The sequence below is a fragment of the Coregonus clupeaformis genome, chromosome 26 (genome assembly GCF_020615455.1).
Source record: "Coregonus clupeaformis isolate EN_2021a chromosome 26, ASM2061545v1, whole genome shotgun sequence".
NCBI lineage: Eukaryota > Metazoa > Chordata > Actinopteri > Salmoniformes > Salmonidae > Coregonus > Coregonus clupeaformis.
In genome coordinates this window covers 13,598,032-13,623,178 of record NC_059217.1, presented here as the reverse complement: position 1 = coordinate 13,623,178, position 25,147 = coordinate 13,598,032, and the positions used below count along the sequence as shown (strand labels likewise).

General features: G+C 44.2%; 1 protein-coding gene across 2 annotated transcripts in view; it reads right to left on the bottom strand.

The window, feature by feature from the left end:
• LOC121540402 (anosmin-1-like) overlaps window positions 1–25,147 on the bottom strand; it is a 113,227-nt gene that overhangs the window by 33,291 nt on the left and 54,789 nt on the right. For both annotated transcript variants that reach the window (XM_045207669.1, XM_045207668.1), the window contains exon 3: window positions 6,892–6,954. In XM_045207669.1, the coding sequence (XP_045063604.1) occupies window positions 6,892–6,954 (63 nt within the window). The remainder of the gene's footprint in view (window positions 1–6,891; window positions 6,955–25,147) is intronic.

Below are 25,147 nucleotides of genomic sequence, written 5' to 3'. Positions count from 1 at the left end.
GGAACTTGTTCAGTTTATGTATCAGTTGTTGAATCTTGTTATGTTCATACAAATATTTACAAACGTTAAGTTTGCGGAAAATAAACGCAATTGACAGTGAGAGGACATTTCTTTTTTTGCTGAGTTTATATATATATACACTCACACACAGTGCCTTACGAAAGTACAGCCTTATTCTAAAATTGATGAACTAACAAACAAACCTCAGCAATCTACACACAATACTCCATAAAGACAAAGTGAAAGCAGGTTTTTAGAAATAAAAAACAGAAATACCTTATTTAAATAAGTATTCAGACCCTTTGCTATGAGACTCGAAATTGAGCTCAGGTGCATTCTGTTTCCATTGATCATCCTGTTTCTACAACTTGATTGGAGTCCACCTGTGGTAAATTCAATTGATTGGACATGGTTTGGAAAGGCACACGCCTGTCTATATAAAGTCCCACAGTTGACAGTGCATGTCAGAGCAAAAACCAAGCCATGAGGTCGAAGGAATTGTCCATAGAGCTTCGTGACAGGATTGTGTCGAGGCACAGATCTGGGGAAGGGTACCAAAAAGCATTTGAAGGTCCCCAAGAACAAAGTTTGGAACCACCAAGACTCTTCCTAGAGCTGGCCGCCCGGCCAAATTCAACAATCGGGGGAGAAGGGCCCTGGTCAGGGAGGTGACCAAGAACCCGATGGGCACTCTGACAGAGCTCTAGTGTTCCTCTGTGGAGATGGGAGAACCTTCTAGAAGGACAACCATCTCTGCAGCACTCCACCAATCAGGCCTTTATGGTAGAGTGGCCAGACGGAAGCCACTCCTCAGTAAAAGGCACATGACAGCACGCTTGGAATTTGCCAAAAGGCACCTAAAGACTCTCAGACCATGAGAAACAAGATTCTCTGATCTGATGAAACCAAGATTGAACTCTTTGGCCTGAATGCCAAGCGTCACGTCTGGAGGAAACCTGGCACCATCCCTACAGTGAAGCATGGTGGTGGCAGCAGAAGGTGAGGTCAGTACAGGTGCATCAAAGCTGGGACAGAGAGACTGAAAAACAGCTTCTATCTCAAGGCCATCACACTGTTAAATAGCCATCACTAGGCTATTGGACTCATTGGTCCAGAGAATGGACTTCCAGAAACCTTCAGGTTTGTCCAGGTGGTCTCTGGCAAAGTTAAGACGGGCAGTTTGGTTCTTTTTTGACAGCAGAGGCTTCTTCCTAACATCCCTCCCGTGAATGACATTTCGATTCAATGTTCTTCTTATTGTTTAAGCATGCACAGTTACCTGAGATGCAGCAAGGGAGGTCTGCAAATCTCTAGCTGTTATTTTTGGGTTGGCTTTTACCTGATTTATTATTGTTCTTGTGGCTCTTGGGGATATTTTGTAAGGGCGTCCACTTCTGGGCCGAGTTGCTGTCATGTTAAATGCTCTCCATTTGTAAATGATTTGCCTCACAGTGGAGGGATGGAGCTCAAATCTTTTTGAGATGATTTTTTAGCCTTCCCCAGACTGATGTGCTCTCACTACTCTTATCCTGATGTCCTCTGAGATCTCCTTTCCTCTCGGTATGGTGTAATTTGCATTCACCTGGATGGTTAACACAAAGCTGACCAGGTTTCTTATCTCTATTTATCAGAGTCCCGCCCAAACGCCTAACGATCTCTCCATTGATTGGTTCATTTGGTAGCTAATTATTTACCCACCTGATCCTACTTGATTTAACCAATACAATTTGGGGTTCACTTATTTTTGCACCTGCACTAATTCCTTTTTAATTTTTCTACTACACGCATGATTTCCTCTACACCAACATATGGTATGGGTAAATATAAACCTGCTATGTCAGATCAAAATGACTGGTTCTGATTAAATGAAGATGTCATGGTAAAAACGGAAAAAATCTGTAACTGCACAAGCAGCACTGTATATACTGTATTCTATTCTACTGTATTTTAGTCTATGCCACTCCGACATTACTCGTCCTAATATTTATATATTTCTTAATTCCATTACTTTTAGATTGTATGTATTATGTGTATTGTTGAATTGTTCGATATTACTGCACTGTTGGAGCTAGAAACACAAGCATTTCTCTACACCCGCAATAAAATCTGCTAAATATGTGTATGTGACCAATAACATTTGATTTGATTTGATTTTGACTAGTCAGGATCGAGGCAAAGATGAACGGAGCAAAGTACAGAGAGATCCTTGATGAAAACCTGCACCAGAGCGTTCAGGACCTCAGACTGGGGCGAAGGTTCACCTTCCAACAGGACAATGACTATAAGTACACAGCCAAGACAACGCAGGAGTGGCTTCAGGACAAGTCTCTGAATGTCCTTGAGTGGCCCAGCCAGAGCCCGGAACTCAATCGAACATCTCTGGGGAGACCTAAAAATAGCTGTGCAGCAACGCTCCCCATCCAACCTGACAGAGCTTGAGAGAATCTGCAGAGAAGAATGGGAGAAACTCTCCAAATAGAGGTGTGCCAAGCTTGTAGCGTCATACCCAAGAAGACTCGAAGCTTTTATCACTGACAAAGTTGCTTCAACAAAGTACTGAGTAAAGGGTCTGAATAATTATGTCAGTATTTTTTTTTTTGTATACATTTGCAAAAATGTCTAAAAACCTGTTTTTGCTTTGTCATTATAAGGTATTGTGTGTATATTGATTGACGAGGAAAAAAAAGTACTTAATTCCTTTGTTGAAACACAAATGCGCTCCAATAGCGATCAACGAAACAGGCACAGGGGAAACCATCATCCCTGGCAAATACACTGTAATGGAATCCAATAATACATAGGCACAGGGGCAACACAATGGCAACACAATGTTACGAGTAGCTCCACGAGCTACATTACTCTCACAAATAACAATCACCCACAAGGACAAGGTGATGACGAACGCCGAAGCCTGCCCGAACAAGGAGGGGAGGCAGCCTCGGCCGAAGTCGTGACAGAATGTGTGAAAGTCCTTGGAGTCATTGAGCAAAAAATCTGCAAATCAAATCAATGATACGCAAGGGAAACAGAAAGTTGTTCCTCCTACGTCCACACAATATTTCATGTGCCACAAATGGACCTGGTAGCCAACTACAAAGGTTATGTTCGACCCTGCCTAAAGTATACTCCACCAGCTTGCCACAGCTCCTTAACTCAAGCCCGCTATCGTGACGTGACTTTAATTAATGTGATGACTGTTATTTATCGAATAATTACCTACTATGTTTAATTGTTACTAGATTAGAAGCTCATTAGAAGCCAATACGTTGGGTGAATTTTGGCCCATTCCTCCTGACAGAGCTGGTGTAACTGAGTCAGGTTTGTAGGCCTCCTTGCTCGCACACGCTTTTTCAGTTCTGCCCACCGATGTTTTATAGGATTGAGGTTAGGGCTTTGTGATGGCCACTCCAATACCTTGACTTTGTTGTCCTTAAGCCATTTTGCCACAACTTTGGAAGTATGCTAGGGGTCATTGTCCATTTGGAAGACCCATTTGCGAAGAAGCTTTAACTTCCTGACTGATGTCTTGAGATGTTGCTTTAATATATCCACATAATTTTCCTTCCTCAAGATGCCATCTATTTTGTGAAGTGCACCAGTCCCTCCTGCAGCAAAGCACCCACACAGCATGATAATGCCACCCCCGTGCTTCACGGTTGGGATGGTGTTCTTCGGCTTGCAAGCGACCCCCTTTTTCTTCCAAACATAACGATGGTCATTATGGCCAAACAGTTCTATTTATGTTTCATCAGACCAGAGGACATTTCACCAAAAAGTACGATCTTTGTCCCTATGTGCAGTTGCAAACTGTAGTCTGGCATTTTTATGGCGGTTTTGGAGCAGTGGCTTCTTCCTTGCTGAGTGGCCTTTCAGGTTACAGTGGGGAAAAAAGTATTTAGTCAGCCACCAATTGTGCAAGTTCTCCCACTTAAAAAGATGAGAGAGGCCTGTCATTTTCATCATAGGTACACGTCAACTATGACAGACAAAATGAGAAAAAAAATTCCAGAAAATCACATTGTAGGATTTTTAATGAATTTATTTGCAAATTATGGTGGAAAATAAGTATTTGGTCAATAACAAAAGTTTCTCAATACTTTGTTATATACCCTTTGTTGGCAATGACACAGGTCAAACGTTTTCTGTAAGTCTTCACAAGGTTTTCACACACTGTTGCTGGTATTTTGGCCCATTCCTCCATGCAGATCTCCTCTAGAGCAATGATGTTTTGGGGCTGTCGCTGGGCAACACGGACTTTCAACTCCCTCCAAAGATGTTCTATGGGGTTGAGATCTGGAGACTGGCTAGGCCACTCCAGGACCTTGAAATGCTTCTTACGAAGCCACTCCTTCGTTGCCCGGGCGGTGTGTTTGGGATCATTGTCATGCTGAAAGACCCAGCCACGTTTCATCTTCAATGCCCTTGCTGATGGAAGGAGGTTTTCACTCAAAATCTCACGATACAAGGCCCCATTCATTCTTTCCTTTACACGGATCAGTCGTCCTGGTCCCTTTGCAGAAAAACAGCCCCAAGGCATGATGTTTCCACCCCTATGCTTCACAGTAGGTATGGTGTTCTTTGGATGCAACTCAGCATTCTTTGTCCTCCAAACACGACGAGTTGAGTTTTTACCAAAAAGTTCTATTTTGGTTTCATCTGACCATATGACATTCTCCCAATCCTCTTCTGGATCATCCAAATGCACTCTAGCAAACTTCAGACGGGCCTGGACATGTACTGGCTTAAGCAGGGGGACACGTCTGGCACTGCAGGATTTGAGTCCCTGGCGGCGTAGTGTGTTACTGATGGTAGGCTTTGTTACTTTGGTCCCAGCTCTCTGCAGGTCATTCACTAGGTCCCCCCGTGTGGTTCTGGGATTTTTGTTCACCGTTCTTGTGATTATTTTGACCCCACGGGGTGAGATCTTGCGTTGAGCCCCAGATCGAGGGAGATTATCAGTGGTCTTGTATGTCTTTCATTTCCTAATAATTGCTCCCACAGATGATTTCTTCAAACCAAGCTGCTTACCTATTGCAGATTCAGTCTTCCCAGCCTGGTGCAGGTCTACAATTTTGTTTCTGGTGTCCTTTGACAGCTCTTTGGTCTTGGCCATAGTGGAGTTTGGAGTGTGACTGTTTGAGGTTGTGGACAGGTGTCTTTTATACTGATAACAAGTTCAAACAGGTGCCATTAATACAGGTAACGAGTGGAGGACAGAGGAGCCTCTTAAAGAAGAAGTTACAGGTTTGTGAGAGCCAGAAATCTTGCTTGTTTGTAGGTGACCAAACACTTATTTTCCACCATAATTTGCGAATAAATTCATAAAAAATCCTACAATGTGATTTTCTGGATTTTTTTTCTCAATTTGTCTGCCATAGTTGACGTGTACCTATGATGAAAATTACAGGCCTCTCTCATCTTTTTAAGTGGGAGAACTTGCACAATTGGTGGCTGACTAAGTACTTTTTTTCCCCACTGTATGTATTCATCCCCTTTGCTATGAAGCCCCTAAATAAGATCTGGTGCAACCAATTACCTCCAGAAGTCAAAAAATTAGTTAAATAAAGTCCACCTATGTGCAATCTAGGTGTCACATGATCACAGTATATATACACCTGTTCTGAAAGGACCCAGAGTCTGCAACACCACTAAGCAAGGGGCACCACCAAGCAAGCGGCACCATGAAGACCAAGGAGCTCTCCAAACAGGTCAGGGACAAAGTTGTGGAGAAGTACAGATCAGGGTTGGGTTATAAAAAACACTTTGAGATGTTCATGAACATCCCACGGAGCACCAAAACTCACTGACCAGGCAAGGAGGGCATTAATCAGAGAGGCAACAAAGAGACCAAAGATAACCCTGATGGAGCTGCACAGCGGAGATTAGAGTATCTCTCCATAGGACCACTTTAAGCCATACACTCCACAGAGCTGGGCTTTACGGAAGAGTGGCCAGAAAAACGCCATTGCTTAAAGAAAAAAATAAGCAAACATCTATCATCACCCCGAGAACACCATCTCCACAGTGAAGCATGGTGGTGGCAGCATCATGCTGTGGGGATGTTTTTCATCGGCAGGGACTGGGAAACTGGTCAGAATTGAAGGAATGATGGATGGCGCTAAATACAGGGAAATTCTTGAGGGAAACCTGTTTCAGTCTTCTAGAGATTTGAGACTGGGACGGAGGTTCACCTTCCAGCAGGACAATGACCCTAAGCATACTGCTAAAGCAACACTTGAGTGGTTTAAGGGGAAATATTTAAATGTCTTGGAATGTCCTAGTCAAAGCCCAGACCTCAATCCAATTGAGAATCTGTGGTATGACTTAAAGATTGCTGTACACCAGCAGAACCCATCCATCTTGAAGGAGCTGGAGCAGTTTTGCCTTGAAGAATGGGCAAAAATCCCAGTGGCTAAATGTGCCAAGCTTATAGAGACATACCCCAAGAGACTTGCAGCTGTAATTGCTGCAAAAGGTGGCACTACAAAGTATTGACTTTGGGGGGGTGAATAGTTATGCACACTCAAGTTATTTTTTTTGGTCTTATTTCTTGTTTGTTTTGCAATAAAACATATTTTGCATCTTTAAAGTGGTAGACATGTTGTGTAAATCAAATGATACAATCCCCCCCAAAATCCATTTTAATTCCAGGTTGTAAGGCAACAAAATAAGAAAAATGCCAAGGGGGGTGAATACTTTCGCAAGCCACTCTATTTCAGTGTGGATATCAGTAAATACTTGGGGAAAAAACAAAGATTGAATCACTCAGTTACATTTTACACCACTTTTGGGGCAACATCATGTTGGGGGTACTTGGTGACCCTAAGGTACCAGAGGTCCTGAACAGATTTGCCACAGTACAGGGGGAGGGCAGGAAAGGAGGTTGCTTACCTCGCACGCTTTCTGAGACAGGGCTCTTCTGGTCTCCCACAGTTCCTTGCAAGGCTGTAGGCACTGCAAACAAGCACATAAATAAACAGACTTATAGTATGGAAGGGAGCACAGCAACACAACAACAACACAGACAGGACATGGGAACAGGACAGCCAGCCAGTCAGTCAGTAAACAGACGTGTGCATGGCATAAAGGACATGCCATGGCTGGGGACACGCCACACACACACCACACGCTGCTACATCCACAGTGCATCAGACAGCAGACATGTAGGAAAGCACAGAGCGATCTGAACACAGCAGCACACGTAAACATTCCCACCCACCAGCTAGCAGGAGGAACAGTGTGTGTTTGTATGTGTGTGTGTGTGTGTGTGGTTGGGTTTTGGACTGGTTTCTCACTAGTAAACAACACATGGCTAAATGGTTGGGAAACTGGCTTTGGTGAAACCACTGTGTTTAAGAAAAGGGATTGTGCCGATATAGTGGATGATGTGTGACATAGACATGGACATCAACTGTGTGTGTGTTTGTGTGCGCGTGTGTGTGCATGCGTGCCCGTGCGTGTGTGTAGTGTGTGTGGAGAAACAAAACAAGCTCTGAATCTGAGAGAATAGGTATTTCCTCAAGGCTGCCAAATATACTGTATATTTCACCACAGTCATATTTCAAGATGTATTTCAATTGATCCAGGTTTAAAATTTTTATTGTTTTCGAACTAAGAAAATAATACTCCAATAATATGGTGTTATGATTATTTTCAGATTATAAGCACTCACGAGTTGAAGTGTTGGATTGCCAATTTTAAATTCCATGTTAAAATAGTTTTGGGCCAGTCAGGCTTTATTCATTCCTTCTGCTTTTGAATGTTGAGAAGTAAAAGGCCTTGAAATATGCATCAGATTGTTTATGTCCTTATTTTGTCTCTCTAAAACTAGATTGCACACTGTCCATGACATTTATTGTGCATGTGTGCATGTGTGTCTTTCCATGTGTGTGTGTGCGTGTGTGTGTGTGTTTGTCTGTGTGCGTGTGTTTCCAAGTGCATGTGTGTGTTTGTCTGGGGAACATTTCCTAAAGCCATTCTGTGTAATGGTTAATGGTTGAGCCATGAATGTGACGGTGCGTTATAGCCCAGTGCTCTGGTTAATTCACACTCTTCCTCACGCTAAAGGGGGACAACACACGTGATGGAGGCAAAAAATCGTTACAGTTACATATCGGGATATTCTTTTTGACAATAAATCGCAATATTATTTTGGACCATATTGCAATATAATTTTTCCGCTGGTCGGCTGTACCTGCCCAAAACGCCGGTATTTTTCCTTCTATAGCTTGTTCTCCATCTTCTTTTGGTGAGCCAACATGTTTTTAGAACTTATTCCCATGACTGATCAACACTTGTTTTCTCATGGCTCCCTCTTGTCCTTCTGCTGAAGAGATGGTGAGCAATATGTTGCTTCGAATCATAATAAAATCACAGTAATGCATATCGTATCGGCACCTAAGTATCGTGATAATATCGTATTGTGAAGTCCCTGGCAATTCCCAGCCCTATCACCCAGCCAACAGCACAGACAAGCCTCTGCCCTGCAAGCTCGCAAATGTGGATGCACCCTATAGAAATGTCAGCTGCTGACAGTTATGGTTGGGCAGGCTCCTGTCTGTGTGCAGATGACATCACAGGGTTATAGCTTACAGGTTCTTATCTTATCTAATATAATCCTGTAACATGCCTACAGAGGCCTTGGCTGTGAATCCATTCACAATCACTGAGCTACTGAGCTACAACCACAGTGCTTGGTCAGAGTCAGCCCAGAACACTCAGGGCATATGGACTGTATAAGATAAGGTACAGAGATGTATGAGGTGGTAGAGCTAGTATAGGAACATTGTATTTGTCACATGCTTCGTAAACAACAGGTGTAGACTGTAATAGTGAAATGCTTACTTACGGGTCCTTTTCCAACAATGCAGAGTTAAATATACATTGAAATTGTGACACGAGGAATAAGTACACAGTGAATAACAATAACGAGCATTAAATAACATGGCTATATACAGGGAGTACCAGTACCGAGTTGATGTGCAGGGGTATGTGGTAACTGAGGTAGCTATGTACATATAGGTAGGGGTAAAGTGACTAGGCAACAGGATAGATAACAGACAGTAGGAGTGTACTGTATGTGTGAGTGTGTGGGTAGAGTCCAGTGTGTGTGTATAGAGTCAGTGCAAGAGAGTTAGTGCAAATAAGGGTCAATGCAGGTAGTCCCAGTAGCCTTTTGATTTAGCTATTTAGCCGTCTTGTTTAGCAGTCTTATGGCTTGGGGGTAGAAGCTGTTCAGGGTCCTATTGGTTCCAGACTTGTTGCACTGGTACCGCTTGCTCTGCGGTAGCAGAGAGAACAGTCTATGGCTTGGGTGGCTGGAGTCTTTTATCCGTGTAATATCTACAAAGACACGGTCCCGCTGGCACAGTAACCTTCTCTGAACAAGGATGTAAGGAATCCTGGGCTTTCCTCTTCGTATCAAGAGTGTTGTGTGTGTGCCTGCATGTGCCTGTGTGTGTTTGTGTGTGTGCGAGTCCTAATCCATCAAACATATCCTCTCTCTCTGTGGACCTGCCTTGCCCCCCTGGCCTGCCCCCGTCGTAGTCGGTCGGAGTGGTTCTTCAAAACAGACGGAAGAATATTGAGCCATATGTTGTGTATTATCTGATGGATCGCTCAGGCATCTGCCACCATCCATTCCCTTCTTCCTCCTTCTCTTCTCTTCTCCATAACAGACAGCTCTTACTTGGCTGAACTCTCCACAGCCAGTTCTGTCATACTGAAAGACATGACTCTCAGAGAGAGGGAGCGGGCGGGATGGGAGGGAAGGGAGAGAGAGAGGGGGAAAGAGCAAGAACAGAGAAAAAGAGAGAAAGAGAGAGAGAGCGAGTCAGAGATTAACAGAGAGAGAGAGAAAAATATATAAAGAAATGGAGAGAGGAAGCGAGAGAACGAGAGGGCAGGTCTGGTCTGTTATGGTTTCGATTCCATAGTCCCGTGTAGCTCATTTGGTAGAGCATGGCGTTTGCAACGCCAGGGTTGTGGGTTTGATTCCCACGGGGGGCCAGTATGAAAATGTATGCACTCACTAAAAACTGTAAGTCGCTCTGGATAAGAGCGTCTGCTAAATGACTAAAAAAGCTGTTCTTATTTGACATACAGTGCCTTGCAAAAGTATTCACCCCCCTTGGCGTTCTTCCAATTTTGTTGCATTACAACCTGTAACTTAAATGTATTTTTATTTGGATTTCATGTAATGGACATACACAAAATAGTCAAAATTGTGGAATGAAAAAAATAACTAAAGAAATTCGAAGAAATAAATAATGGAAAAGTGGTGCGTGCATATGTATTCACTCCCTTTGCTATGAAGCCTCTAAATAAGATCTGGTGCAACCAATTACTTTCAGAAGTCACATAATTAGTTAAATAAAGTCCATCTGTGTGCAGGGGTTGGGTTATAAAAAAATATCAGAAACTTTGAACATCCCACAGACCACCATTAAATCCATTATTAAAAAATCAAAAGAATATGGCACCACAACAAACCTGCCAAGAGAGGGCCGCCCACCAAAACTCACGGACCAGGCAAAGAGGGCATTAATCAGAGAGGCAACAAAGAGACCAAAGATAACCCTGAAGGAGCTGCAAAACTCCACAGCGGAGATTGGAGTATTCTGGCATCAGGCAAGACCAACAGCCGTCTTATTCGCTGGTCTATCAGACTTCAGATGTTTGACTTTATCATTGAGTATCGCAAAGGAAAACTGAACGTTATACCAGATGCCCTTTCTCGGATTACAGAGACTGCCAATGTTTGTCCTCAGTTCATATCAGGAATCTACAAAGAGCTCTGTACCTACTGGGGTGTAGTTGCCAAGCTTACCACGGCCTATCATCCTCAGATCAACCTGACCGAGAGGGTTAACCGCACCCTGAAGGGGATGATTGCTTCATTCACGGGATCAGCATCTTCCTGGGTTTCACTTTGCACTGAACTCTGCGGTCCAGGAGACATCTGGGGTCACTCCCATCGAACCCCACCTGGGAAGACCACTAAAAGATCCGATGGACAGAGTCTTGCAAAGTTCCAACTTTTCACCTGACTGCCAAGTGTTTGATGCAGTCCAACACCACCACACCTTGCTAGCCAGAGTGGAGGCCAGCAGAATCAAAGCCAAACAACGTCAGCTCAAAAACTATGACAAACATAGATGAGTGTGTTTCCCACCCCAGTCTTGTGTCTGGGTCCGCTCTCATCATCTGTCAAAGACGTCCAAGCAGTTCACTGCCAAGCTAGATGGAAAGATCCATACTGTGTGGTGCAACAGTTGGGGCCGGTGAACTACTTGGTCTGTTTGGAGGACACTGGGGAAGATGTCAGGATGGTGCATGTTGTTGACCTAAAGCCCTGCTCTCTCGCTCTCATTTTCCCTCTATCCCAGTGCTTTTCACTGCAGCAGACTCTTTTTTTCCTATGCGCTCCTTTTGATGTTCAGTGTCGTTGGACTATTAGTCCCCTGCCAGTTGTATTTGGTGTGACATTTTAGTTAAAGGGAGTTCGCGTGAGAGTTATTGTTTATTGTTATTTGAACTGTATTGATTTTGTGTGGGACTATTTACATTTGGCCGAGAAGATTTTTTGACATTTTAAGACCTTTGTTTTGTCTATGAACACCCCCCTGTAAAGCCAGTGCCCTTGCATGTCTCCTTGAATAAAAGCTAGTTCCGAAAATGTATTCATAGTACTACCACTTCAGAAAGCCTCCGCAGGACCCAATAAAATGCTCTTCTTTTAGACTGATAAGTTTGTTGAATTTCAATTATAAAGTGATTACTCGTTTGATAGCCAGACAACTAGAGGCCGTATTACCCTCGTTTATTAAACCTGACCAAACGGGATTGATAAAAAACTGCTATTCATTGGACAACGTCAGAAGACTGTTTGATGTTATCGACCACTTAAAATGAGCATAAGACGCTGGCTAGCTACACCATAGGCTGCTATTCGACGGGGAAGTTGGACGAGACACAGGAGTAATGGGAGACTATCGGGGTAATGATAGCTGGAAGCCAGGTAAGCAGAAACAGAAAGCCTTATTTACCATGGGATTGGGGAAAAAAGACAGTCTAAATACTTTCAGGGTAGTAAAAGTAGAGCTAACAGGGATGCTAGATAATTAGCTGGCTTATCACCTGAGCGACAATAGCTAGCTAGCCAAGCGCGTGTTTTTATTTTTATTTTTTAATACCAAGTGCCGACTCTGTGTGTAAACCAAGCCTCGAGGTAAAAACGCATAGCTAGATTGATCTTTTACAGGGCAATGTAGCCTAAAGGATTGTGCTTCAAAGGTGAGGTAACACACTTCAAGAACGGTACCTTTCGAGTTTAGCCAAACAGACCGAATGGAGGTTAGCCCAAAGGATTCTAGCTAAAAACTGAGTGCGGCACTGTTAGCCAACTAGCTAGCTAAGACACTCGGCAGTTCATCTAGCTAACGCCAAACGGTGGGGACCGACGAAGAGCTAGAGACCATGAGCAGAAGTAGTTAAAACTATTGGACACAAAAGAGGTATGCTAAAGCAGTGGAGCTAGCAAGCGAACAGGACTACTTGCATGCAGGCTAGGCTACAGAAACTGTATCTAGCTGATGACAAACAGTGCTGCTAACAAGCTAACTGAGGTAACGTCACTTGGTAAAGTGAAGCTGAAGTTAGCTGAATTCCTGTAAATAGAAAAGAAGCCACTCAACACCCCGTAAGCAAATACTAGACCTGTGAAGAGGAGTTGAATGAGGAAACCAGAGAATTGCGGGTGATATTTAGATGCGAGGCTCACGCCCACAAAGCTTTGATTGGCCTGTTAGGCATGATTTGAATAAGGTTTCAGCGAATAGGTCACGAGGGGGCATGTCCCATAGTAAGACGTCAAACCTAGTGGACTAAAAGAGAACCCAAAATTAAAGGTAGACTCATCGATATAACGTAGATGCAGAAAGTAAGCAGCATAGTGTGTCAATTTACACAACAACTATTAGCATTGAAGCTTGAGGCTCAACCCACTTTTCAACACAGCAGTTTGGTGGCACATTTAATTGGGAAGAACGGGCTTGTGGTAATGGCTGGAGCGGAATCAGTGGAATTGTATCAAATACAAGGTTTCCAGGTGTTTAATGCCATTCCATTTGCACCATTCAGGCCATTATTATGAGCCGTTCTCCCCTCAGCAGCCTCCTGTGCTTTGCAACTGTGGTTAAAACAAGTTCCATACTTCTTACCATTAGAAAAATGTACAATGGACATACAGAACCACGCATCCACATTCTTGTCCTTTATTGAAAAAAGCCCTTAAAAAGGGTTTGAGTCCCAGCGAGTACCCCTATTTCATATTTCAACTACATTTATTGTACTAGTTGTTTTGAAAAGCTCAGAAAATATATCTGCATTAACAACATTAACAGTATTATGAAATTATATCTGCTGCTATCTACTGCTAAGTTGTAATACTAACTGTACTTTAAAATTGTATCTGCTGCAGAAAATTATGTCTGCTGCTTTTTGATTTTGTTTTGAAATGTATTTTGTGTATGTAATCTTATTTTTGTTTATTCTCTGTTTGTCTTTATAAAAAAATATATTTAAAAAAGAAAGCTTCCGCACCTTGAACTGCACATTGCGCGCAGACGCTTACACGCACGCATGCACGGCCGCTCAAGGAGGGCTTTGCAAGGCTTTAGTGAATTATAGCGGAACAAATGCGAAAAATCCCTTTGATAATCAGGGCAGCGCTTTTGCAGACCTTTGGAAAACCGTGTAAAATAACTTGATACCAAAAGGAGGGAGGAGAAGCAGGGGTAACGGAGGAGGGATGTAGAGAGAGAAATTGAGTGGTTGGTAGTTGAGTGTAGACTGGAAAGGGTATGCCAGACACCTTTGTTCCCCTACTCCAGTCCTGATAAAGCATGCGTCGCCGTGGCATCCGTGAACACCTGCACAACAGAAGCAGAGTTGTTTCTGCAGATGGCAGGCGGGGAAGGCTGGTGGGTGCAGTGTGAGGAATAACTATTCTAACTGGCTCTAATAGATAACATCCTTGGCTCAGCCAAGATGGCCCATACTGACATGTCTATAAAAATAAAAAAAAGCGAAAACATAAATTATCCGAAGGGCTTATATGAAACGAGAGAAAGGCCAAGAGCACCAAGATGCCCTTTCTCATCTGAGCCTCCAACGATTTCATCCACCCGACCCAAAGTGGATGACTCAAAGGAAGGGAAGGATGGAGGGATCTGATTTAGTGAACTGTCAGGCACATTTTCATGGGACCAGGCCTTGCATTTCATCATGAAACAAACCATATGTGAGGCTGCAGCATCCTTTGGCTTATGGATTCCGTAAGTAGCCAGTGGAGCTGAGTTCTGAGGGAGTGCTGCATACCGTCCAAGGCCCCATGAACCTCTATACTCTCTACTCAATCCTGACTAACACAGGAGTCATGCAGATCATTCAGGAGTCACACACGCAACCCATAGAGAGAATACACATCAAGCCCTCTCTCCTTTCTCCAGAAATAGTTAACTTCTCAACCTAAAGCTTGTTAAATGTTTTCTGGACCATTTAACGTGTGGAAACCCTAAAAAGTGGTCTCAAGTGGAGCTGATTCCATTTTGTTGTGTTCATCCTCTTCATTCATTCCAAAAAAAAACTTGTGAATTATCAATTTCAACCGTCTACGTTGAACAGCATATGCATATAAAGCTGTACATACAGTTTAGGTGCTTGCAGTGTCTGTCTATGCAGGACACCAACCTGTTCTAACTCACTGGTTCCCACTCCTAGAGATGTTTGTCATGTGTGACTAAATTAAAGCTTTTAGCGTTTTCTTGTTGCCCATCAAGTCAACAACCCCTTTGTTTCTGGTCTAGTCAACACAAAAGGGCTTGAGCGGGGAAAGGAGAGAGGGACTAGAGAGGGAGCAGAGAGACTAATCTTTGTATTATGGCCATCCTAGTTTGTGCTCTTTCATATAGTTTAAATGAATCCATCACCATAAACAATTTCCCAAGCAGGTAAATGTAACTGGCCATGATTTACTTTAAGCAATGCAATGAGCTGAGAGGCAACATACGTGTACCTATGTGTACTAAGCTATATGGAATTGTCATACCAAGGATCATTTAGCTACTTGATTTTGAAATTTAAGACCCCTTTTATGTATAAAAAAAATATATAAAAAAACTATTTGCTGAAAAATAATGTTGGGCCTTACTGCTATTATCCAAAACAAACGTATTGACTAACAGATTCACTACATGGAACAACAGTCCCCAACAAATATCAAAAGGAAGTTTGTTCTGAAGTGTCTCTCCTATATCTGAGAGATATAAGAAAGATCAGGAAAAATCTAAATTATTTTACATGTATTTAACCCCATATTTTTGGTATAAACAATCTCCATATACTGTATATTTCCATTCATTTTTTCTACTTTTTCATTTTTTTTCAGACGAGTCTTGTGAGGCCTGTGGGTATCCTAGAGCAAAACAACCAACATATACATGTTCGTGAGAGTCTCACCTTTGCACAGAGAGGTCATATTAGTGTGTACGGTTTGGATGCTACAGACAGAAGTTGGCAGATCGGCTGTACCAACTTCAGACGAGTCTACTGACCGTTGTGGAGGTCGTAGAGCAAAATGGATCATGTTCGTGAGAGTCTCATCTTTCCATAGAGTTTGTAATAATAGTTTGTAAGCCAAACCATTCGGACGCTACAGACAATTTTGTGAGAATACCGATCTTCGGGATGTCTCATGGTGTGACAAACACCCCTCTAGCTCTGTCACCTTTCACCGCAGATGCGGAAGTGCGACATATGCAGATGCAGTGGATTGAGACGCAAAATTATCTCTAGCTTAAACTGACAGATTTGTATGGGTATTTTGTTAATTTGATTTCTGCGGGGGCGCGTACATCGACCTTAGGGTTTTTAAAAAAGCAAACAATAAATTAACCCGAAGGGGAGGAGGCAGAAGAGGCGGAAGGAAAATGCACATAAAAAAAAATACAGGCTTCCTGGCACATACAGTGTTTTAAGTGAATAAACAGCAGCTAATTTCTTGGCTCTCTTAAAGAGAAGCCGTTCGTTCTGAGCTGGTCCGGGGAGGATGTGAAATGTCTGTCAAGAAGCAGAACATTTACTTTACCTATTATTGGTAATATGGCCATATATATATATATATAGCATTGTCTTGCATTAGGAGGAACACTATATATACACTGCTCAAAAAAATAAAGGGAACACTTAAACAACACAATGTAACTCCAAGTCAATCACACTTCTGTGAAATCAAACTGTCCACTTAGGAAGCAACAGTGATTGACAATAAATGTCACATGCTGTTGTGCAAATGGAATAGACAACAGGTGGAAATTATAGACAATTAGCAAGACACCCCCAATAAAGGACTGGTTTTGCAGGTGGTGACCACAGACCAATTCTCAGTTCCTATGCTTCCTGGCTGATGATTTGTTCACTTTTGAATGCTGGCGGTGCTTTCACTCTAGTGGTAGCATGAGACGGAGTCTACAACCCACACAAGTGGCTCAGGTAGTGCAGCTCATCCAGGATGGCACATCAATGCGAGCTGTGGCAAGAAGGTTTGCTGTGTCTGTCAGTGTAGTGTCCAGAGCATGGAGGCGCTACCAGGAGACAGGCCAGTACATCAGGAGACGTGGAGGAGGCCGTAGGAGGGCAACAACCCAGCAGCAGGACTGCTACCTCCGCCTTTGTGCAAGGAGGAGCAGGAGGAGCACTGCCAGAGCCCTGCAAAATGACCTCCAGCAGGCCACAAATGTGCATGTGTCTGCTCAAACGGTCAGAAACAGACTCCATGAGGGTGGTATGAGGGCCCGACGTCCACAGGTGGGGGTTGTGCTTACAGCCCAACACCGTGCAGGACGTTTGGCATTTGCCAGAGAACACCAAGATTGGCAAATTCGCCACTGGTTCCCTGTGCTCTTCACAGATGAAAGCAGGTTCACACTGAGCACATGTGACAGATGTGACAGAGTCTGGAGACGCCGTGGAGAACGTTCTGCTGCCTGCAACATCCTCCAGCATGACCGGTATGGCGGTGGGTCAGTCATGGTGTGGGGTGGCATTTCTTTGGGGGGCCGCACAGCCCTCCATGTGCTCGCCAGAGGTAGCCTGACTGCCATTAGGTACCGAGATGAGATCCTCAGACCCCTTGTAAGACCATATGCTGGTGCGGTTGGCCCTGCTGGGTTCCTCCTAATGCAAGACAATGCTAGACCTCATGTGGCTGGAGTGTGTCAGCAGTTCCTGCAAGAGGAAGGCATTGATGCTATGGACTGGCCTGCCCGTTCCCCAGACCTGAATCCAATTGAGCACATCTGGGACATCATGTCTCGCTCCATCCACCAACGGCACGTTGCACCACAGACTGTCCAGGAGTTGGCGGATGCTTTAGTCCAGGTCTGGGAGGAGATCCCTCAGGAGACCATTCGCCACCTCATCAGGAGCATGCCCAGGCGTTGTAGGGAGGTCATACAGGCACGTGGAGGCCACACACACTACTGAGCCTCATTTGACTTGTTTTAAGGACATTACATCAAAGTTGGATCAGCCTGTAGTGTGGTTTTCCACTTTAATTTTGAGGGTGACTCCAAATCCAGACCTCCATGGGTTGATACATTTGATTTCCAATGATAATTTTTGTGTGATTTTGTTGTCAGCACATTCAACTATGTAAAGAAAAGTATTTAATAAGATTATTTTATTCATTCAGAACTAGGATGTGTTGTTTAAGTGTTCCCTTAATTTTTTTGAGCAGTGTATATATATATATATATATATATATACAGTCATGGCCAAAATTGTTGGCACCCCTGAAATTTTTCCAGAAAATGAAGTATTTCTCACAGAAAAGTATTGAAATTACACATGTTTTGCTATGCACATGTTTATTTCCTTTGTGTGTATTGGAATAACACAAAAAAAAACAGGAAAAAAGCAAATTTGACATAATTTCACACAAAACTAAAAAAATGGGCCGGACAAAGTTATTGGCACCCTTTCAAAATTGTGGATAAATAAGTTTGTTCCAAGCATGTGATGCTCCTTTAAACTCACCTGGGGCAAGTAACAGGTGTGGGCAATCTAAAAATCACACCTGAAAGCAGATAAAAAGGAGAGAAGTTGACTCAGTCTTTGCATTGTGTTTCTGTGTGTGCCACACTAAGCATGGAGAACAGAAAGAGGAAAAGAGAACTGTCTGAGGACTTGAGAACCAAAATTGTGGAAAAATATCAACAATCTCAAGGTTACAAGTCCATCTCCAGAGATCTAGATGTTCCTTTGTCCACAGTGCGCAACATGATCAAGAAGTTTGCAACCCATGGCACTGTAGCTAATCTCCCTGGACGTGGACGGAAGAGAAAAATTGATGAAAGGTTGCAACGCAGGATAGTCCGGATGGTGGATAAGCAGCCCCAAACAAGTTCCAAAGAAATTCAAGCTGTCCTGCAGGCTCAGGGTGCATCAGTGTCAGCGCGAACTATACGTCGAAATTTGAATGAAATGAAACGCTATGGCAGGAGACCCAGGAGGACCCCACTGCTGACACAGAGACATAAAAAAGCAAGACTACAGTTTGCCAAAATGTACATGAGTAAGCCAAATTCCTTCTGGGAGAACGTCTTATGGACAGATGAGACCAAGATAGAGCTTTTTGGTAAAGCACATCGTTCTACTGTTTACCGAAAATGTAATGAAGCCTTCAAAGAAAAGAACACAGTACCTACAGTCAAATATGGTGGAGGTTCAAAGATGTTTTGGGGTTGTTTTGCTGCCTCTGGCACTGGGTGCCTTGACTGTGTGCAAGGCATCATGAAATCTGAGGATTACCAAAGGATTTTGGGTCGCAATGTAGGGCCCAGTGTCAGAAAGCTGGGTTTGCGCCGTCGAGATCATGGGTCTTCCAGCAGGACAATGACCCCAAACATACTTCAAAAAGCACCCAGAAATGGATGGCAACAAAGCGCTGGAGAGTTCTGAAGTGGCCAGCAATGAGTCCAGATCTTAATCCCATTGAACACCTGTGGAGAGATCTTAAAATTGCTGTTGGGAAAAGGCACCCATCCAATATGAGAGACCTGGAGCAGTTTGCAAAAGAAGAGTGGTCCAAAATTCCGGGTGAGAGGTGTAAGAAGCTTATTGATGGTTATAGGAAGCGACTGATTTCAGTTATTTTTTCCAAAGGGTGTGCAACTAAATATTAAGTTAAGGGTGCCAATCATTTTGTCCGGCCCATTTTTTGAGTTTTGTGTGAAATTATGTCAAATTTGCTTTTTTCCTGTTTTTTTTGTGTTATTCCAATACATACAAAGGAAATAAACATGTGCATAGCAAAACATGTGTAATTTCAATACTTTTCTGTGAGAAATACTTCATTTTCTGGAAACATTTCAGGGGTGCCAACAATTTTGGCCATGACTGTATATATATAGAGAGAGAGAGAGAGAGAGAGAGAGAGAGAGATAGAGAGAGAGAGAGAGAGAGAGAGAGACTACCTTAAGGTGTCCAACACTTCCTCAAAATAGGCTAAATTATTCGAAGATAAATCAAGAAATCTGTAATTAATTTTGAAGTTTTTGCCGAGCAAGTCTTAGTAGCGCAATTTTTCATCAATACCGAGCAAAAAATATTAACTTAACATGCAACAATTTCAACGATTTTACTGAGTTACAGTTCATATAAGGAAATCAGTCAATTGAAATAAATAAATTAGGCCCCTATGGATTTCATATGACTTGGCAGGGGCGCAGCCATGGGTGAGCCTGGGAGGGCATAGGCCCACACACTTGGGAGCCCACCCAAGTGGGTGGGCCTAATCATGTGTTTGATGTCATTCCATTTACTCCATTCCAGCCATTATTATGAGCAGTCCTCCGCTCAGCAGTCTCCACTGGAAAACTAGTCTTCTTTTGTTGAATGACAACAAACACTTCATTTTCCCACTCTTACTGGGAGTAGTACTGTTGACCAATCACCGACGAATTGGCGTAAACTTTGGCTACCTAACTTCGACTTGACTCAATAAAGACATTTGTGTGCACGAACAGATGGGAAAAACCCCCAGCCGAAGAACAAAACGATCCAAAACGTCACAAAATGTTGTCATAATATACAGTATGTGAAATTGTTTAGACTGGGAAGCATAAGGTAAGCTTTACCCAGGCCCTTTTAACCCCACTCCGCTCTCCTTTCTCTCCCCTGGGCTGGCTGGCTGGGCTGGCTGGCTACAGTACATGGGGGAGGGTGCTGTGTGTGTGTGTGTGTGTGTGTGTGTGTGTGTGTGTGTGTGTGTGTGTGTGTGTGTGTGTGTGTGTGTGTGTGTGTGTGTGTTGGCTACAGCAGTCTGGCTCAGACAATTACCCTTAACAAGCTAACCATGTTTACTGGCTTATTAGCCACCAATTAGTGTTGCATATCATCCAGTTGTGATCACTGCCTGACTGGCTGCATGCATCCAGACTGGAGACTGCATAGACACGGTCTACTAGGATTTAGATTCTCGGCTGCCCACCTATTTTGTGTGTGGGTGTGGGTGTGGGCATGTATGCCTGCATGCACGCCTTGCCTGCGTGTTTAGGTGTGTATGTCCGTGTCTGAGGGGGATATCCATACGCTTTGCTTGGACATGAGAGCAAACTGAGTGGCGTGTGCCGCCTGATGGATATCAAGCTTCAGGAAGAAAAGCGAATGCGGCTGAAATAATAAGATGAGGAAAAGGCTTGTTATTCCTCGATTTGAGCCCCTTAGTCCGTTCGTTTAACCCGTCTGCTCCCAGTGACTTTGTGCATTCAGAGTTTCTTACCTACTGCCGCACACACTCAAACACACACAGGCACGCACGCACTGTCACGATCGCTGGAGGAAGTGGACCAATGCGCAGCGTGATGAGTGAACATACTTTTTTATTAGAGAACAACACAACGAACAAAACAACAAACGATACGAAACGTGAAGTCCTACGGTTACACAAACCAAACACGGAACAAGATCCCACAACACACTGTGGAAAACAGGCTGCCTAAGTATGGTTCCCAATCAGAGACAACAAGCAACAGCTGATACACGTTGCCTCTGATTGAGAACCACACCGGCCAACATAGAAACAAATGAACTAGATAATCACCCTAGCACACAAAACACATAGAAACCACACACCCTGGCTCAACATAACAGAGTCCCAGAGCCAGAGCGTGACAGTACCCCCCCCCCAAAGGCGCGGACTGCGACCGCGCCAAACATAAACCGAACAGGGGAGGGCCGGGTGGGCTTGACCCCCACCCTCCAACAAACCCCCCAAAGCGCCCCTGGTCCGGTCTGGCCCTGCTGGCCGGAGCTGGACTGAACACTGGTGGAGCGGATTGCTCTAGCTCCGGAGTGGAGCAGCTGACCGGTGCCGGACCAGGCACCGGTGGAACAGGCACGGGCTGTGCCGGACTGACGATGCGCACCACAGGCTTGGTGCGGGGAGCAGGGACGGGCCGGACCGGGCTGACGACGCGCACCATTGGCTTGGTGCGGGGAGCAGGGACGGGCCGAACCGGGCTGACGAAGCGCACCACTGGCTTGGTGCGGGGAGCATGAACAAGCCGGACCGGGCTGACGACGCGCACCATTGGCTTGCTGCGGGGAGCAGGGACGGGCTGAACCGGGCTGACGAAGCGCACCACTGGCTTGGTGCGGGGAGCAGGAACAGGCCGGACCGGGCTGACGACGCGCACCACAGGCTTGGTGCGGGGAGCAGGGACGGGCCGAACCGGGCTGACGAAACGCACCACTGGCTTGGTGCGGGGAGCAGGAACAGGCCGGACCGGGCTGACGACGCGCACCACAGGCTTGGTGCGAGGGGCAGGAACATGCCGGACTGGGCTGGCGACGCGCACCACAGGCTCGGTGCGAGGGACAGGAACAAGCCGGACCGTACTGGGGACACACACCACTGGCTCTACGCGGGGAACAGGAACGGGCCGGACTGGCAACACACCCCAGTACCTCTCGCCGTGCCTCTACATTCTCCTTCCCCCTGGTGACCAGTGACTCCCGTAACCTGGCGGCCTCCTTTGCCAACCCGCTGAACCACTCTATCCCGGCCTCCTGCTGCCCCGTCGTCCACGGCGTGAGCCCCCCCCTAAAAATGTTCTGGCCGTCTCTCCTCCCCGTGGGCCAGGCCTCCATGGCTCTCGCCAGACTCTCGCTCCTCTGCTCCCAAGTCCAGCCTCTCTCCTCCTCCCGCGGCTTGACCCAGTCGAGGTTGATATCCTTTAGAGCCCTCTCTGGCGTTGGCTCCTGGACACGCTGCTTGGTCCAGTTATGGTGGGATCTTCTGTCACGATCGCTGGAGGAAGTGGACCAATGCGCAGCGTGATGAGTGAACATACTTTTTTATTAGAGAACAACACAACGAACAAAACAACAAACTATACGAAACGTGAAGTCCTACGGTTACACAAACCAAACACGGAACAAGATCCCACAACACACTGTGGAAAACAGGCTGCCTAAGTATGGTTCCCAATCAGAGACAACAAGCAACAGCTGATACACGTTGCCTCTGATTGAGAACCACACCGGCCAACATAGAAACAAATGAACTAGATAATCACCCTGGCACACAAAACACATAGAAACCACACACCCTGGCTCAACATAACAGAGTCCCAGAGCCAGGGCGTGACACGCACACACATATTACTGACCTTCCTCCTTTATTACCCTCTAAAACAGGAAACAGGAACCAATCAGTCCTCGGGGGCCTGATTGGTGACACACTTTTGCCCCAGCCCTAGCAAACACACCTGATGCCAATAATAAACTAATCATGATCTTCAGTTTAGAAGGCTATTAGTTTAATCAGGTCTGTTAGTGATATGGCTGTGGATAAAGTGTGACACCGATCAGGCCCCTGAGGACTGGAGCTGCCCCTCTTGCACTAAAGAAACCAATTATGAGTCGCTTCCTGCTCATTCTCACATAGCACATAAAAGTGTCATACCACCAAAAAGGATATTTAGGACTCAGCATTGATTGGCTGTGTGTGTGTGTGTGTGTGTGTGTGTGTGTGTGTGTGTGTGTGTGTGTGTGTGTGTGTGTGTGAGAGAGAGAGAGAGAGAGAGAGAGAGAGAGAGAGAGAGAGACTGAATGAGATTTGATTGGCAAAACACAGGGATGGAAAGCGTACTAAAATATCCTACTCATGTAGAAGTACTGATACTTTTATAAAATTGTACTCAAGAATTAAAACTACTGGTGTAACACAACTACTCAAGTAAAAAGTAGCTCATCTTAAAAGTATTCAGAGTAAAAGTAATTTAGTTACTTTTAAAATAAAAACATTGACGTTGCTAAACGTGCTCTATTCCACGCAATGTATGTAAAAAAGAAGAGGAAATAAATGTACAGTAGGAACTAAGTTCATTTATTGTATCTAATACAAAACAATATGTACAATGTGGTCCTCAGTGTAAAAAACATATAGAACATTAATGATTCACTTAATTTCTCTCTTAATCTCGTCCACCAGCCGGCTCTCTCTCTGTTGAACCGTCTGGTTTGACAGGGCCTCAGAATGGAACACGACTGGAAGTCTATGGCAGAAACAACTGCTGGTTTTAATTGGCTAATCTCGCAGTCCATCACCATCTAGCATAACCCTTAGAACCTCCCCCCTACATTGTAGACTTCAAAGCATGAGCAGTGCAATGATTTAAACAAGGATGTGAGTTTGGAAAATCTGAAAGTATGAATCTTCTAAATAGTTTTCAAACTTTTATACGCCCGAAAATTGTGATAGAGCATTCATTTTAATTGGCAATTTTTGCCATTTTTCAAAGTCCCATCTAATACAGCTGTAGCAGCCTCAGTCTCTCTCCCTCCACAATTTTAACCACATCCCTTTCAAGTTCCACTTTGCTCTATGCGCCAGCAATTCGAGCCTGGGGACAAGGTTACTTACATACACATATTGAATATTTCTGCAATTCTGCTTCATGTGGCAACTTAGTTCATCATATCACTGACATTACAATAACCCAAACACAGACTTTCCATACTTGTTATTCTTAGATACTGAGACTGAGTTTGTAGGATGTTCTCAGACCTAAAAGTTGTCTAATGTTGAGATGATTCCATGTCTAGCTGTACCTATTGTGTAGACTCACAGTAATATACAAGACGCAAGTAAAAGGTGAATGGGAGATTCTAGGTTAACAAATAATCAGACAAATATTAGAGTGAGGAAATCTTACCTGTTTCGATGACATCTGCTTTGTCAGTCCAAGAGGTCTTGAACTTTGACAGAAGAATTACAGCAGTTGGCGATAAAGTAGGGATCTTCCATCATTCCTCCACAGCGCTTTTGGAGATCCTCCTGAATGGCTCTGAGTGGTAGGCACATCTTACAAGATGCTTCCAGCCTCTTTAGTTTTGCTTGTAGTGAGAATATCCCCGGCAGCAGCCACCCCATATGCGTGTTGGTTTCTGACTGTAGGATGTTCAAAGCCGTCACCACAGGCTTCATCAAGTTTCAAGTTTTTAATGTCACGTGCACAACTAAAGTGAAATGCAAGCTCCAAACCCAACAATGCAGTAATCAATGTAGCACTAGAAATAACATATGGTAGAACAAAAACACACGAGAAATAAAAATAAGAAATAAGAAGAACACGAGAAAATAAAAAGCTATATACAGGGTCAGTTCCAATACCATATGTTTCAATGTGCAGGGATACTGCAGTACATATCTATAGGGGGTAAGGTGACTAGGCATTAGGATATATGATAAACAGAGTAGCAGCAGCGTAAATGATGATTGTAAGTGAGTGTGTGTAGAGTCAGTGTAAATGTGTGTACATTTTATGTGTGTGTTGGAGTGTCAGTGTCCGTGAGTGTGTAGAGTCCTGTGAGTGTGCATAGAGACAGTGCAAAAACAAATAACAAATGTAGATTGGCTACACAGACTTTCTGTTCAATCAATCAATTTTATTTTATATAGCCCTTCGTACATCAGCTAATATCTCGAAGTGCTGTACAGAAACCCAGCCTAAAACCCCAAACAGCTAGTAATGCAGGTGTAGAAGCACGGTGGCTAGGAAAAACTCCCTAGAAAGGCCAA